Source organism: Garra rufa, chromosome 9 (assembly GCF_049309525.1).
Source record: "Garra rufa chromosome 9, GarRuf1.0, whole genome shotgun sequence".
Lineage (NCBI taxonomy): Eukaryota > Metazoa > Chordata > Actinopteri > Cypriniformes > Cyprinidae > Garra > Garra rufa.
In genome coordinates, this window is record NC_133369.1 from 27,200,899 (window position 1) to 27,219,136 (window position 18,238).

Here is an 18,238-nt window from a genome sequence, read left to right on the forward strand (position 1 = left end):
ATAAACTATCTAATATGATATAATAATAACTTCAAAAGCAACAATACTTTTGATGCACCTCATCCATCTTAACAAATCAAAATAATTAACAGCATGAATATAATCAGAGATGTCACTTGAAAACAGCAGATGGGACATTGGACGGGGTAAATGGATGAAGTTCACCTAACCTGTGGAAACTCCTCCAGGCTCCAGGGAGGGAGCAAAGAATAGCTGTGAACGCCAAAGCCGAGAGAAACGAGTACAGCGAAAGATAGAGCAACCCCTCCATCCCATCATAGCACAGGCCTTTCAGAGAGTCCACATAATCCTGAAAGAGTGACGTGAAAACAGAGTAGATTGAGACAGTTTGCTATAATATAAAAAAGTATAGCTTACCAAACACAGCTGCACAGTATTACTCTCAGTCAGGCTGAGGTGGAAAACAGGTTGCTATGGTTACCTTGTTCAGCCCTCGACAGTTGAGAAGTGCTACCAGCTGGTGGAAGTTGCCCTCAGTGGTGTTGAGGATCTGCTGTACCTCCCTGAGTGACTTCTAAAAGGGAAAATAACACAGTAGCTAAGCAGCATGTTGCATCCACTTTACTGTACGCCTGCTTATTGATCTTTCCTGTCAGTAGCCGACATATTGTGGTATAGATGGCAAAGGAAGCAGCGTTAACATACCTCTGCCTTTGGAAAGCGTGGGAGGGCATCTCTCTCCAGACTGGAAAGGTGAGAGTGGATGCTGGAAAGTGCTCTCTGGGACTGGGTCAGTATCTTATGCCAGTTCAACAAACAGAATTTTGCTGATTTAACTGAATTTCACAGGCTAAAAACTGTAATTGCATTTTTAATACAGAATTCCCCTCAAGGCCTGTTTCACACCAAGGTTATTATAATTTACTAAAACTAAAACCATACAAAACATTTTGTTATCACATCATTTTGGTTTGCTAGGATAGGACAATATTTGTCCGAGATACAACAAAAAATCTAAATAATGAAAATATCGCCTTTGAAGGTCCAAATGAAGTTCTTAGTCATGCATATTACTAATCAAAAATTAAGTTTTGATATATTCACAGTAGAAAATTTACAAAATATCTTCATGGAACATGATCTTTACTTAATTTCCTAATGATTTCTGAATTGATAATTTTGACCCATACAATGTATTGTTGGCTATTGCTACAAATGTATGATACTTATGACTGGTTTTGTGGTCCAGGGTCACAAAAAAATATACTTTTTTTTGTTTGTTTACCTGCATGATCATGCAAATGTGTGTAAAATATTAATTTAAAATCTCATTCCAAGAAAATATTATAGGTTAAAGGGATTTGTAAAACAAAGAAAAGAAAGGAAATGTCTGAGATTAAAATAAAAAATCTGTTATCTTATCTAATAAAAAAATATATTAAAAAATATAAAACAAAGAAACAATTAAAATCAATCAGTACAATTAAAATAATTAAATACATACAAAAAACATTTTAGCAATTAGCTGATTAATAATATAAATAAATACATTTATAACTAAATATTATTTAATTTCAGCTAATTAATAAGTATACTATATATGTATATATATTAGCTGAAATGAGATTTAGTTAAAAATATAAATGAATAAATATTTATATTTATAACTAAATACTAATTATTTTTTTAATGGTTTTTAAAGACATTTCTTATGCTCATCAAGGCTGCATTTATTTGATCAAAAAAAAAGAAAAAAAAAGAAAAAATTTTAAAATTGTGAAATTTTATTTTAATTTAAAATAACTGTTTTCTGTGTAAATACATTTTTAAATTTAATTAAATCCTGTGAAACAAAGCTAAATTTTCAGCATCATTACTCCAGTCTTCAGCGTCACATGATCCTTCAGAAATCATTCTAATATGCTGATTTATTATCAAAGTTGGAAACAGTTGTGCTGCTTAATATTTTTTTGGAACCTGTGATACTTTTTTTCAGGATTCTTTGATCAATAAAAGGTTAAAAAGAAAAGCATTTATTTAAAAGAGAAAGTTTTTTTTTAACAATATACACTACTGTTCAGTAAATTTGGGGGTCAGCAAATTTTTTTCTTCTTTTTTCAAAAGAAATGAATACTTTTATTCACCAAAGATGTGTTAAATTAATAAAAAAAGTTATAGCATAGATTTACATTGTTAGAAAAGATTTATATTTTGAATAAATGTTGTTCTTTTTAACTTTTTTTTTTACTTATTTATCAAAAAATCCTTTATAATTACAGGTTTCAATAATATTTATAATTGTTTCCAACAATGATCATTCTAATAATAAATCAGCATATTAAAATGATTTCTGAAGGACCATGTGACACTGAAGCCTGGAGTAACAGCTGATAAAAATTCAGCTTTGCATCACAGGAATAAATTATATTTTAAAGTATATTCAAATAAAAACAATGATTTCATATTGTAATAACATTTTGCAATATTACTGTTTCTTTTTGTATTCTTGATCAAATAAATGCAGCCTTGATGAGCATAAGAGACGTCTTTAAAAAACATTACAAGCCTTACTGATCACAAACTTTTGAGCGGCATTGTATATTTGTATGTATATATTTATATACATTTATATGTATGTACATACATATAAATAACCACAGTATATCAATGATACTAAAATAACACTCTTTCACACCGCATGCATTTCAGCACTGAGCTTTTTTTTTGAAGAAGAAGAAAATAGAGGAAAGAACTGCTTTTATGAAGCAATATAATAACTCTCACGGCTCAATAACAGTGTATTATTTGTGGCCATTATTAAAGGAAATATTCAATACACTTTCTTTTCTCTGTAGAGCAGCAGTTATATTATGCAGCAGAAATGCTGTCGGTGTGAAACTCACAGTTTGAAACTGGTCTAATTTTATTTCGCTATCCTTATAATTTCCTTTTGCGACATCAAATTCCTTTCTTCATTCATCAGCCCCTCTAAAAACATTGTCAGTCTAGGTCTTGATTACAAAATCTTGATTATAATGTCATAATCCTCTTTATTCTGTTCATCCCCACCGTGACATAAATGGCATTGCTTTTTAATCTTAATCTGCTTTTTGTGACGTCATTATAATTCCTTATATTTGGGGAATTCTGCCTTGTGGTATCATTAACAGTCTATTTTTTTACTGGTTTAGTAAGCTCTATGACATCAGCGTCGGCAGCATCATGTAACAAGATTGCGTACCTGTTGAAAAGGGCTGCTCATTTTCCTGCTGCAGGTTAGGTAATAATCCAGGATATCTATTTAGAAAGAAGAGAGAAAGAAAGAGAGTGAGAAAAATAAGATTGAAGACGCGGGTAACACTGCGTATGCGTCAGAGATGAAGGCAGATGGACAGTCAGACTTTTTTTTTTTTCAAAACGTAGTGAGCTGTATCATCGCCTACTGCCTACATAGGCAGCTGCCTTCCGAGAGACGCTCACACAGAATGCAGTTTTGTATTCCACTGTGCTGCTTCTCAGTTTTTTTTTCTATGAAAACAGTGATTTGTGCAAAAAAGTGTTTTTAAAAATGTGGAGCTCAAGTTAAAATGTTCTTATACACTTTTTTTGACTCTTAATAGAAACATTTATTTCTTAGTTTCTGCATGATCTAAAGAGTGATATTGCTTTTTTTAAACAGGTATGTGTTGACTGAAAATGTAAAAAAAAAAAAAGTTACTACAGTTGAAGCCAAATGTTTTCATACATCTTACAGAATCTGCAAAAAGTTAGTTATTTTACCAAAATAAGAGGGATCATACAAAATTCATTTTTTATTATTTAGTACTAACCTGAATAGATTAAAAAAAAAACAATATTTCACATAAAAGATGTTTAAATATAGTCCACAAGAGAAAATAATGAATTTACAAAAATGACCCAGTTCAAAAGTTTACATACACTTGATTCTTAATACTGCGTTGTTACTTGAATGATCCACAGCTGTGTTTTTTGTTTAGTGATAGTTGTTCATAAGTCCCTTGTTTGTCCTGAACAGTTAAACTGCCTGCTGTTCTTCAGAAAAATCCTTCAGGTCCCACAAATTCTTTGTTTGTTCAGCATTTTTGTGTATTTAACCCCTTTCCAACAATGCCTGTATGATTTTGAAATCCATCTTCTCACACTGATGACAACTGAGGGACTCATATGCAACTATTACAGAAGGTTCAAACGTTCACTGTGGTGAAAACTTTTGAATTTGAAGATCAGGGTAAATGTAACCTATTTGATCTTCTGGGAAACATGTAAGTATGTTCAGTAACTTCTAAAGGGCAGTACTAAATGAAAAAAATATTAAGAAAACATAAGAAAGGCAGCATAAGAAAAACTTACACATCCTCATTCTGTTCAAACGTTTACACCCCTAGCTATTAATGCATCTTGTTTTCCTTCTGAAGCATCAGTGAGTGTTTGAACTTTCTGTAATAGTTGCATATGAGTCTCTTTTGAACGGGGTCATTTTTATAAATTGATTGATAAATTGATAAATTGAAACTATTATTTTCACTTGTGGACTCTTATTTAGGTAAAATAATTAACATTTTGGATATTCTGCAAGGTGTATGTAAACTTTTGACTTCAACTGTATATAGTTTCTAGGTATTTGTATACAAAAAACAGTAGGCCTAGCCTAAATACATTTAGTATAAATGCTATAGCTTTTATCACAAAATATGTAATTATATGCAATTACTCCTTTAATACATTTAATACATTAAAAATACATCCACATTAAAAATATAATAAAATTCAATATCAATATTCCACATTTCTGCCTCAATACCATGGTGCAGTTAGTATTACCACAGTAAATCCATGGTAAATGGCAATTTGTAGACTGAAAAGCCACCTGACTGTATCGTTGCTCACAGTGTTTGTCAGCACTGTTTCATCTGGGTTTAAACTAGTTTAAATCGCCATTTGTGTTTTTGTGTTCTTTACTGAATTCAAGCGCTTCACACTGGATCTTATAGCACTGTTTAGTGGTCAAGACTCATTAGCAAGTAAACGCATCTGCTCTAGTAAACTCGCACTGCGATGCTGTTTAAACTGTGAGTCGAGCAGATAAATGGTTCGTGTGGCGCTGTTCAAATAAGTAGCATTGTTTTGTTCTTCTTTTGCCGCGTAAACATTATATTGAACATTTATCGTTTTATCCCAAAAAAATTATATAATGATAATCATCCAGTCTTTTTAAAGGATTAGTTCACTTCCAGATTAAAAATTTTCTGATAATCTATGCATCCCCTTGTCATCCAAGATGTTCATGTCTTTCTTTCTTCAGAAATTAAGGTTTTTGACGAAAACATTTCATTTTTCTCCATATAGCAGACTTCAATGGGGATCAGCGCAGTGTTGTTTTTGACAACCATCTTAGATTTAGTCTTAGTCTTAGTCTTTTGGACTAAAATGCTTATTAGTTTTAGTCAAATTTTAGTCACTTCTATAAGTGATAGTTTAGTTCAATTTTAGTCGACGAAAAGTCAAAAAGGTTTTAGTCTAGTTTTAGTCAAAAAAGGGGAAAAAGTAGTCTTTTAACAAATTAATGTAGGTCAGTAAGTATTTTGCTGTTGGGTAGTGTCACTTATAAGTTGTGAAAATAGCAGATCTATAGTTCAACACAATGTGAGCTTCCGGATCGACTATTTTCACCAATAATTACAATAATGAAGGAATGTTTTAAAACATAAAAGACAAACAAGGATAGAATGCTAAAACGGCTTGCCATACTAGTATGGCAAAGAGTATTTAATGCTAAAACGGCTTGCCATAGCGGCAGATACGTTTTAGGTTTTGATTGGCATGCACAATAAGCAGAAATGTCATGCATTTTAAACGTCTGACGGACCACCCACTAACATTTTCGTCTATTCTCGTCTCGTCAACGCAAAACTCACACATGTCTCGTCATGTTTTAGTCATCAACGAGCCATTTTTATCTCGTCATCGTCTCATTATCGTCATGAAAAAAAGTGGCATCAACGAAATGATTTCGTCATCGTCATCGTTGAAGAAAACAACACTGGATCAGCGGGTTGAAGGTCCAAATTGCAGTTTCAGTGCAGCTTCAAAGGGCTCTACACGATCCCAGCCGAGGAATAAAGTCTTATCTAGCAAAACAGTCTGTCACTTTCTAAGAACAATAATAATTTATATACTTTTTAAACACAAATGCGCATCACAGAGCTAGTTCAAGACAAGCATTTGTGGTTAAAAAGTATTTCATTTTTTGTTTAAGAAAATAACTGCTCGTTTTGCTAAATAAGTTACTTATTGTGTAGAGCCCTTTCAAGCTGCATTGAGACTGCATTTTGAATATTCAACCCGTTGGCCACCATTGAAATGCACTATTTGGAGAAAAATTCTGGAATGTTTGCCTCAAATTAAAAACGTAATTTCTTGCGACTGAAGAAAGAAAGACATGAACATCTTGGATAACACAGGGGCCTGTAAAATTTAGCAAAACTTGTCCTAATGTGACTGTACTTAATTACCCTGCCGTTTTGTATGGGCTTTACATTTGAACTGCAACTGATGCCCTACAATGCTGCCTACGTAGGCAGCTCAAAAGGTTTTAAAACAGAGCAACTGTGTATGAAAGAGCTTTACTGCACCTGTGCTTGTCCTAGAGTTGAAGTGAGTGGAGTTAAGTACAAAAGTGTTTGGGTCAAAGCAAAAATCACTCAGGGCCTGAGAGAGAGAAAAGCAAAAGAGAGAGAGAAAAAAGAGAAAGGCAAGAAAGGGAATTGAGCAAAAGCAAATACAGAAGAGAGATATTAACAGTGTGGCACAGTGACCAAGTGACATACTTCCCTCAGTCTCTCTGTCCCACGGCTCTGACTGCTATTGATCTACAGTATTCACTGACACACATGCAAACTGCCCCTATAATCTATTTTTTTTTCTTTCTCATCCCTCAACCAGTTTTCCATCTTTTTTATTGTCCACTCTGCACTGTCTGTCTCTTTAACACACACTATGTTTCTCATGGAATGTGGCTGATTATTCAAAGTGAATAGGACTCAATATTACCAAGAGCTTCACAAGAGCACTAAAGAGGGTCAGAAGAACAAGAGAGAGAGTGACAAAGAGGACAGAAAACGATAGTGTGTGTGTGTGCATGTATTATAAAGAGGGAGCACTAGGCAATTGTTCCTGCTGGCTGGATTTAGACAATGAAACTCTTGTTTTGAAAGCCAGCAACTGCCATCTCTTCCTGTCACTTTTTTCTTTTTCTTTCTTTCTTTCTTACTTTCTTTCTTTCTTTTTCACATCATCAGCATTGCCATTAAGATTTTACATCAGGTTTACATTAGTGAAGAATCACATTTATCCTTCATATACAATTAAGGTCAAAAGTTTACATCCCCCTTTCAGATTCTGCAAAATGTTAATTATTTGACCAAAATAAGAGAGATTATACAAAATGCATGTTATTGTTTATTTAGTACTGACCTGAGTAAGATATTTCACATAAAAGATGTTTACATATAGTCCACAAGAGAAAGTAATAGTTGAATTTATAAAAATGGCCCCATTCAAAAGTTTACATCCCCTTAATTCTTAATACTGTGTTCTGACCTGAATGATCCACAGATCAGAAAAATCCTTCGGGTCCCACAAATTCTTTAGTTTTCCAGCATTTTTGTGTATTTTAACCTTTTCCAACAAAGACTGTATGATTTTCAGATCCATCTTTTCACACTGAGGACAACTGAGAGACTCATATGCAACTATTACAGAAGGTTCAAACACTCACTGATGATGAAGAAAAAACATGCATTAAGAGCCAGGGGTGAAAACTTTTGAACAGAATGGAGATGTGAACATTTTTCTTATTTTGCCTAAATAACATATTTTTTCATTTAGCACTCACCTTCGGAGGCGACAGGAGATAGTTACATGTTTCTCAGAAGACAAAATCAGTTAAATTTACCTTTCTTTAAATTAAAAAAGTTTTCACTCCCCAGCTCTTAATGCATTGTTTTTTTCCTTCTGGGGCATCTGTGAGCATTTGAACCTTCTGTAATAGTTGCATATGAGTCCCTCAGTTGTCCTCAGAGTGAAAAGATGGATCTCAAAATCATACAGTCAATGTTGGAAAGGGTTCAAATACACAAAAATGCTGGAAAACCAAAGAATTTGTGGGACCTGAAGGATTTTTCTGAAGAAAAGCAGGTAGTTTAACTGTTCAGGACAAACATGGGACTCGTGTACTATCACTAAACAAAACACAGCTGTGGATCATTCAGGTAACAACACAGTATTAAAAATCAAGGGGATGTAAACTTTTGAACGTGGTCATTTTTATAGATTCAACTATTATTTTCTCTTGTGGACAGTATGTAAAAATGTTTTATGTGAAATATTTTATTCAGGTCAGTATTAAATAAACAATAACATGCATTTAGTATAATCCCTCCTATTTTGGTAAAACATTCTAACATTTTGCAGATTCTGAAAGGGGGGTGTAAACTTTTGACCTCAACTGTATACACGGACATTCAAAAGTTTAGACGTAAATTTTTTTTTCTTTTATGCACACCAAGGCTGCATTTATTTGATCAGAAATATAGTAATATGATGAAATATTATTACAATTTAAAATAACTCTTTTCTATTTTAATATATTTTAAAACATAATTTATTCCTATGATGGCAAAGATACATTTTCAGCAGCCATTAGAAATATTTTTGTGTAAATAGAAATATATTTGCCTTTACTGCCACGTTTGATCATTTTAATGTCTCTGCTGAATAAAACAACTAATTTCCTTCTAAACATCTCCAAAAGACTGTATTTACATTTGTAATTTTACACATTTTTCCTTCCTGTTGAAGTCCATTACAGCTGTATTCCTCTCTGAAACACTCAGCATCACTCTCTCTCTTCCTTTTTTTATTTTCCTTTTGCTTTTAAGAGCTCTTATGCTCATCTTTAACGCAGCCTCCATTTTTTTCTCTTTTTTCAAAGACACACACTCAGATACACACACACACATTGAATCTTTAATCTCTGCCCTATTTTCCTGCCTTTTTGGGATTGTGCCATGACTGCTGAGTTCCCAGAGTGGAAGACCTTTTTCATTATAACGCGCACAAACACACTCTATTCCTCTCTCCCTCTTTCATAAGCGCACAATAAGTGACTGCATCTTGGCTGGTGTGACCTTTTAAAACTTAAAAAGTCACATTCACAGAGTTTTGGCTGGATTTTTCAGTGAACACAAATGTCTCCGCAAAGCGCGCTGACACACTCATTCACACACAGATGGCGGTATTCTGTGCTGGATGTCCGCTTGCGGAGAGCTGTTGTTTTTCTGTCGGGCTAGACGCTGCCTGAATACTCACCACCACTGTGGCCGTCTCCAGGCCGAGAGAACCCCAACTCAGAAATAGAGCCAACCAGGCCAGCACTGTCATCCTGCAAATGAGCGCACATACACGCATTTTCACCATCTGCTTCTCTGTGCCAAAGTGGGTGTCAGTGAGCAAAAATAAAACCTGTTTTCTGCAAGCATTTTCTATCTTGGGGATTGCAGATACATAATATAATATAATAAGAAACACACTACTGTGATCGTTTATGTTTGTTTTACATTATGCAAAATGTGTGCATGTCAAAACTACTAAACACCTAAAGGAGAAGTGCACTTCCAGAAAAACAAATTACAGATAATGTACTCACCCCCTTGTCATCCAAAATGTTTATGTCTTTCTTCAGTCATAAAGAAAGATGTCAGGATTTCCATATAGTGGACTTCAATGGTGCCCACGAGTTTAAACTTCCAAAATGCAGGTTAAATGCAGCTTCAAAGGGCTCTAAATGATCCCAGCCAAGGAAGAAGGGTCTTATCTAGCAAAACGATCGGTTATTTTCTAAAAAAAAAAAAACCCTACATACCCTAACTGTGTTGAACTGGAATACAAAGAGTACACACAGAGCTGGACAAGATGAGCATTTGAGGTTAAAAGTATATAAATTGTAATTTTTTAGAAAATAACCGATAGTTTCACTAGATAAGACCCTTCTTCCCTGGCTTAGAGCCCTTTGAAGCTGCATTTAAACTGCATTTTGGAAGTTCAAACTCGTGGGCACCATAGAAGTGTACTATATGGAGAGAAATACAGAAATGTTTTCCTCAAAAAACATAATTTCTTTATGACTGGAGAAAGAAAGACATGAACATCTTGGTGAGTAAATTATCTGTAAATGTTTGTTCTGGAACTTCTGGAACTCCTTTAAGGTCAGCAATGATTGTTACTCACAGAATAAGTAGCCAGCGGGCCTGTTTGGCTAAACCCAGAAGAATAAAGAAACACACCACCAGATCCAGTAAAAGCAGCAGCACATACGACAGCCACCTAAACAATAAACACAGGCATCTTCAATATGGTGAAACCTCAAAACCTACAACCAGAGTTCAAAATAAATTTTTGTCACACCTGCAAATGGCAGATAAATTGAGAAAATGTACTACCGCAGAAACCAAATTAATTTTGCATTATTTTCCTATTTTTTTCCTTCTTATTCATCATTTATTCATATTTTCATTTGCATAATGCAAGGAATGTGTTGCCACATCAAGTTGTTTTTTAAACTCTCAGAAAAAAGTGCAAAAATTATACTTTCAGGATACAACTGCTTTTCAAAGGGACAGCTTTGTAAAGGGTTACTATGAGTACCATAAGAGTACATATTACTACCTTCCTTAAAGGTTGTATCAGCGATTTCTAGCCTGAAACATAAAGTGTCAAATTCAGCTGACCTTTCATCACGATCCGCTCGCTGCCTGCCCCATAAATTGTCTGTGAAAAAACCGCGTCTCTCTGGTCAGCCTAGGGTCCGAGATATGCCAAAAAAACAATAGGCACTACCAACCTTTCCACAGATAAACAAACAGTGTTCCAACCAATCAGCGTCAGGGGTTTGGTGTTGTGGACTTTCGCTCCGCCTCCCTTACATCCCTGCACCAGTAGGAAAGTCCACAACACCAAACCCCTGACGCTGATTGGTTGGAACACTGTTTGGTTATCTGTGGTATGTTGATAGCGCCGATTGTTTTTTTGGCATATCTCGGACCCTAGGCTGACCAGAGAGACGCATTTTTTTCACAGACAATTTATGGGGCAGGCAGCGAGCGGATCGTGAAGAAAGGTCAGCTGAAATTGACACTTTATGTTTTAGGCTAGAAATCGCTGATACAACCTTTAAGGGTACATATTACTACTACAGGATAATAATATGCCAACTTTAGGAGTAAAGAAGGTACAAAGGTGTCACTTTGAGGGTACTGCCCCAGTGACAAGCTGCTGTACCCCTCAAGTTGCATTTTTTGCTAAATACATTTCCTATATACTGATGAGAGTTTCCACAAAAAATTAAGCAGCACAACTGTTTTCAACATTATATTAAGAAGATAATAAGAAGAAATGTTGCTTGAGTCAGCCTGGCTGCTGAAAATCAGCTTTGCCACCACAGGAATAAATTACATTTTAAAATATATTAAAATAAAAATCAGTTATTTTAAATTAAAATAATATTTCAGAATAGTACAGTTATATACCATATATTTTTGGATCACATAAAAGCAGCCTTGGTGAGCATAAGTGGCTTTTTAAAAAAAACCTTACCCCAAACTTTTGAACAACGTATATATTTCATACAGCAAGCTTCAGACAATTATTTTTACATTGCAATATTTAAAAAAAGATTTTCTTACTGTATTCATTTGTCTTGTTTTAAATAAATATCTTGCGTTAATACTAAGCTTTAAAAAGGTTGAATAAAAGTTGTACAAAGGCATAGAACATGGCCCTTTAAACATACTAGATTGTGTTTTTTTGTGACTTTATCAACATTCATCACTGATCACACAAATTTTGTTTCTCTAACTGTATTCATTACCCAAAATGAAAATTCTGTCGTTAATTACTCATCCTCATGTCGTTCCAAATCCGTAAAACCTTTTTCATCTTCAGAACAGAAATTAAGATACTTGTGAATGCACGTTTTTACGGAAGAGAAGTAATTGTTAAATAAAGATGTTATTTTTGTTTCTTTGTGCACAAAAAGTATTCTCATAGCTTCATAAATTTACAGTTGAACCACTGAAGTCACGTGGACTATTTTAACAATGTCCTTACTACCTTTCTGAGCCTTGAATGAGATAGTTGTGTTGCTGTCTATACAGGGTCAGAAAGTTCTTGGATGTCATCAAAAAAATCGTAATTTGTGTTCCGAAGATGAATGAAGGTCTTACAGGTTTGGAACCAAATGAGGGTACAGTAATTAATGACAGAATTGTTTTTTGCTTTTTGGGGGGTGAACTATCCCTTTAATGTCTCATGATGTCTTCTCACCTGTAGTCTTCATTCACCATAAGGGTGTTTGCTGCCCAGCCAGGGGAGAAGGGTGCAGGAATGCTGTTGGCGGATGGACTGAGAGTGGGGGCTACCGAAGGAGGTGCTGGGGTGAGTGCTCCCACTATGCTTTCACTTCCATTCGGCCTGTAAAATCCATCCGCGATGGGGATCAGACCCCTTCCCAGTGTTAGATTGGAGAGGAGAGACACGACCCGCTCTGACAGACGCCTGCAGGAGCGTGTGGGCACGAGTGCCGGCTTATGCCCGCCGAACACTTCCTCCATGGAGGTCAAGGGCCCTGAGACAGACTGCTGCAGCCCGACCACGGTGTCTGAAACCTGGGCATGCAAAAGGAGAAGATTCTAATGAAATCCTTTGGTTTGAATGGCATGAACCCAATGCATTTGTATCCAGATCTGACATATGTGTGACACTGGACATCAAAACCAGTCGTGACATCGTATGAAAGCTGAATAAATATTCTGAGGGTGCAAAAAATATATAAATATTAAGAAAATCGCCTTTAAAGTTGTGCGAATGAAGTTCTAAGCAATGCATATTACTAATCAGAAATTAGTTTTTGATATATTTACGTTAGGAAATTTACTAAATATTTTCATGTAACATGATCTTTACTTAATATCCTTATGATTTTTGCCATTAAAAAATTTTTATAATTTTGACCCATACAATGTATTTTTGGCTATTGCTACAAACATACCCGTGCTATTTAATGACTGGTTTTGTGGTCCAGGGTCACATATATCTGAGATAAAAGACAATAGAATTGAATTGAAAAGCTGGAATGAAGAGAGAGGGTCTTATAAGAGTACAGTAGAAGTAAAGTAGGTCATTAATCAAATTGACACACATTCATTGATTGACCATATGAGCAACCAGCTAAATCAATACCCAGAGAGGATTTTATCTCACTCGTTCACACACAAATGCATTCAAACACTCTCTCTCTTTCAAACACACATATCTGAATCCCCCCGTTCGCTTACTTATAATCACAGTGTAATATAAGCATTTAGTGTTTTTTCTGAACATCATGGTTTTCTTTTTGTCCCCTGGTGCTTAGGGAGATTGATGGAATAAGCTTTTGTGTAAGTATGAGCGTGTGTGTGTGTATTTGTGTTCTCACCAGAAGATCGATGGAAGCCAGCGTGTAATTGGCAGTGAGCAGGGATGAGGTCAACTGATACATCCCATCGTTCGCCTCACTGTTGCCGTAGAAACCGACGCCTATGGCAACACTACAAAAAGCAGAAATATGAACAAGGAAACAAGGAGAGGAGGCAAAGAAAAAGAAAGTGAGAGTGAGGAAAGAGAACACAAACAGGGAATTAAAAATTGGGAGAGAGGGAGACAAAATTAGACATTTAAATGTACATCTGTGTTCTATTTTAATATATTTTAAAATGTAATTTATTCATTTGATGGCAAAGCTGATTTTTCAGCAGTCATTATTCCAGTCTTCAGTGTCACATGATCCTTCAGAAATCATTCTAATATGCTGATTTGATTCTCAAGAAACATTTATTTTTAGCAATGTTGAAAAAAGTTGCGCTGCCTGATATTTTTGATAACTTTTTTCCATAGGATTCTTTATTTGACAGAAAATTCAAAAGTAGCAGTTACATAAATTTGAAATTTTTTTTAACAATATTTAAATATCTTTACTGTCAAATTTGATCAATTTAATGCATCCTTGTTGAATAAAAGTATATATTTCTTTAAAAAAAAGTTTATTTTTTGCTTTTAAAGGGATAGTTCACCCCAAAATGAAAATTCTGTCATTAATTACTAATCCTCATGTCGTTCCAAATCTGTAATACTTTAGTTCATCTTCCATACACAAATTAAGATTTTTTTTATGAAATCCGAAAGCTTTCTGTCACATAATCTATTTTAACAATGTCCTTAGTACCTTTCTGGGTCTTGAAAGTGTCAGTTGCATTTGGATTTCATCAAAAATATCTTAATTTGTGTTCTGAAAATGAACAAAGGTTTTACGGTTTAGAACAAAATAAGTAATTAATGACAGAATTTTTATTTTTGGGTGAACTCTCCCTTTAAATGGTAGTATTCACATGGTTTTAATGCAAACAGACTAAAGAGCATTAAAATCCAAATTATGAACACTAAAAAATCCACTCATTTACATATCTATTTCACATTCAAATATTCAGATTAGTGCTTGGACCAGATGCTTGTCCAACCCTTTCCAACCTGCCAAAAATAGCAAATCTCAATCTCTCGCTAACTGTTTGACCCAGATTAAGCCAAAGAAAGCAGACATGTGTGTTTATATGTTGCACACAGAAATTATAACCGCAATGTAAGCAGTAAAGGTGTGCATACATGCAGTCATCTGTAAATCAGAGTCTAGCTTTTGAATCCTTCAGAAAAAGAGGTCAACGTGGATGGGAAGGGGGTGATGTCGTGGGGGCGGTCTTGCAGGCGAACACGTGCCGCATTAGAACGTTTGCATCACTCACAGAGCAAACCCAACCAGTTCTCATAGAAACAATGCTAATTTATACAAACAATTTATGCGTGACATCAGGAACATTAATACATCATGCTGATGGTTCAAATCAATGAGGCATGAAAAAGCATTTGGTTTTATATTCATAGCCCTGAATATATTAAATGGGTTGGTGTTCTGCCAATATATGTGCAGCGAGAGAACATAATTGAAGGAAACCATCCCTTGCAAATGTGCAAATGGAACAGAGCTTTATTTAGAACAAAGCATGATCTCTTTATAATACAAGTCTGGAAGTGGGAATAAGCTACTATTTAGCTTATACAAACATGGGCGGTAGGTTTAAGGTTGTTGCTAATAAGAGAAGCGCTGAACACTTTTCTGATTCTGCACCCTGATGTGTGAAAGCACAACATGGTGCGAGTTAAATACAGTGGGGAGCGTTTTTCTTTTTCTCTCGTTAGTACTTTCCCGCAGGAACTAAATGGATGATGTAAGGTGATAAATGTCATTTGCTCTCTAAATGATGCAAATTGCTTGATCACTGAAGCAGTCAGAGCATCTACTATGCCAGAGCACACACTTAGGACAGTTGGACATTGCGGTGGATTAACAGTAGTGTAAAAAAAACACCCTTTTACCTTGTCAAAATCAGCTCTCCAAAAAATCAACTCATTTTATTGCATGGTCCTTTAAATGCTAATGAGCTCTGCTCGCCCCGCCCCTCTCTGTCTGGGATGATGAGACGTAATGTTTACTTTAGCTGCGTTTAGCTGCATTTAGGGGCGAAACTTGCCAACAAGAACATTATTAAGAGAGGCCATTGGCAAAGATGCATAAAAAAACCTATATACTCATTTCTGCTGTGGGTGAAGCTGCATCAGGAACGATTCGCATGAACATAGACGTATATGTAGATCGGGATCGGCGCTTTCCACCTTTTAAAAACGAAAGTAACATTATCCTCTGCATCTTTAGCAGGTCAGATGTCGGAAATAAATGACTACTGTAGGGCTGTCCCCGACTATGAATTTTCATAGTCGAATCAGAATTTTCGAATCTTACTATAGTCGACCGATAGTCGAATCATCTAGGCTTATGTGTGTGTGTGAATGGGTTGGGAGGGGCACGACACTATAGTCAGCAGGGGGGTAAAACTATTTTTATTTTATTTTACACACTGCACACAGCAACAACTTTTAATAAAGCGACCAAAACTGCCTGCCAACTGACAGACGAACTTATTTAGGTTTAAATAAAAACACAGAACGCGTCTTTTAGTTCTAAAAACGCGAGGCGCACAGCACTGCCTTTTTTGGTGACTTTTAATAAAAGAGCAGTGTGCTGCGGTTTTTTTATTTTTTTATGTTGCTAAGCAACGACCAAAACAGCTGTCCTGTCAGTCAATTCAAAGGATTATAGCGCGAGCGCTCTAAAATCTTAGTTTTTTGCTGTTAAGTAAACTGTCATATTAGCAGAAACCCTAAATAATACAGCTCCGGGTTACCCACGATAGACACCAAAGGTTTCTCCTCATTTTCTTGCAGTCTCCGGACTTTTTAAGCAACGGTAAACTTTCGCCATCACAACAGAAGGACCGCCTCTCCATTCATTCGATTGGACAATGGAAAAGAACGCGAATGACGTTGGGCGTTTTTCCGCTCAGAGTTGATTTTTTTTCAACTTCAGGCGCTCAGAGCGCTTCTGCAAAAACGCGAAGCGCAGCAGGCGGCGAAAACGCGAGGCGCCGGGGCGCATAAACAGCGTGCAGAACGCTCACTGCCAACAGAAAACCATTCAAAAGAGGCGCCTCCAACTGCAAAAACGCGTTCGGTGTGATCGCGGCCTAATCCCTGCAGTCAAGATGGTCCTCATCTCGTCATGCATCAGGGAAAGTGAAAATTAAATTTGTCACAGGGGTGGTTGGATTTATTCACAAACACGTTAAAAATATTTATTGAACGCTTCTTTCTTTTCACTTTTGTTTTTACTGCATTATCATAATCAAAGGCTGTATATAACTTAATATAACCGTACAAAACCAGTAGTTCTGTGTGCAATTAGACATTGAGCACCCCCATAATGGCAAAATGGTATGATGCTCGTTTCACCCGCGAAGATTCGACTGTGAGATCAGTGGTCGAATCAGGCTCCGCATATCGATGCATCGAATCTTCGACTATTCGGGGACAGCCCTAGACTACTGCTATGTTCATTATTACATCCAACAACAGAAAACCTCAATGCCTCAATCGGAGACATTCTTGTCTTCCCCTGCACCTGAGTCGACACAATGGCGACCGGAGTCAGACTGTTTCAGCTCGGTGAGGGCGGGTCTAAGGTAAGGCGCTCATGTCAATTAACTATCGTGGGAGCAGCCTCTGTCCGTGTGCCGTCACATGACCTGATTTTAAAAAGGGGATATTACTTTAAAGATTTAAAAAATATCACTGGATGGATTTTTATCATTTGTAGGGTGGTTGTGTACACAAACTGCCAACACACATCATGTTCAAACAACATGTAAAAGTTAGTTTTGCATCTGATGACTCCTTTAAGACCTCAATGTATCGTCACGAGCCATAGGGTTTAATTTGGTTTTGTCTGTGTATATTTGACTCTCAAAGCTGTGGGTCCCTGCAACGGTTTGAGATAAAAATCTTTGTTTGAGTTCTACTGAAGAAACAAAGTCACCTACATCTTGGATGCCCTGGGAGTAACCAGATAAACATCAAATTTTCAGTTTTGGGTGAACTATCCCTTTAAGGTCAATGACTTTCCGAAAGGAGTCCTATTAAAGGAATAGTTCACCCAGAAATGAAATTCTTTTATTAATTACTCACCCTCATGTCATTCCAAACCTGTAAGACCGGCATTTATCTTCAGAGCACAATTTAAGATATTTTTGATGAAATCCAAGAGCTTTCTAATCTTCAGCGATGCAACAACCACGTTCAAGGCCAAAAAAGGTAGAAAGGTCATTGTTAAAATAGTCCATGTGACATCTGTGGTTTAACAGTAATGTTACAAAGCTACGAAAATACTTTATGTGCGCAAAAAAACAAAAATAACGACTTTATTCAACAATTTCTTCTCTTGTATGTCTCTGATGCGCATTCACAAGAGTGCCTTGAGCATCATGATACTCTCCAAAATGGCGCTAAGTTGACGCAGAAAAGAACTGTTAATATTTTGGGTTATTTTGTTTTTTTTTTTTGCACACAAAAAGTATTCTTGTAGCTTCATAAAATTACGGTTGAAACAGTGATGTCACATGGACTATTTTGTCAATGTTTTTGGTACCTTTATGGACCTTGAATGTGAAAGGACCCTTGCTGTCTATGGAGGGTCAGAGAACTCTTGGATTTCATCACAAAA

At 35.8% G+C, this 18,238-nt stretch overlaps 1 protein-coding gene across 2 annotated transcripts in view; it reads right to left on the reverse strand.

The window, feature by feature from the left end:
• Positions 1-18,238, reverse strand: part of ttyh1 (tweety family member 1) — a 39,921-nt gene that overhangs the window by 9,852 nt on the left and 11,831 nt on the right. For both annotated transcript variants that reach the window (XM_073847476.1, XM_073847475.1), the window contains exons 4-12: positions 13,514-13,625; positions 12,364-12,704; positions 10,270-10,365; positions 9,352-9,424; positions 6,615-6,690; positions 3,203-3,258; positions 667-759; positions 443-535; positions 171-310 (exon numbers count right to left, since the gene is read on the reverse strand). In XM_073847476.1, the coding sequence (XP_073703577.1) occupies positions 171-310; positions 443-535; positions 667-759; positions 3,203-3,258; positions 6,615-6,690; positions 9,352-9,424; positions 10,270-10,365; positions 12,364-12,704; positions 13,514-13,625 (1,080 nt within the window). The remainder of the gene's footprint in view (positions 1-170; positions 311-442; positions 536-666; positions 760-3,202; positions 3,259-6,614; positions 6,691-9,351; positions 9,425-10,269; positions 10,366-12,363; positions 12,705-13,513; positions 13,626-18,238) is intronic.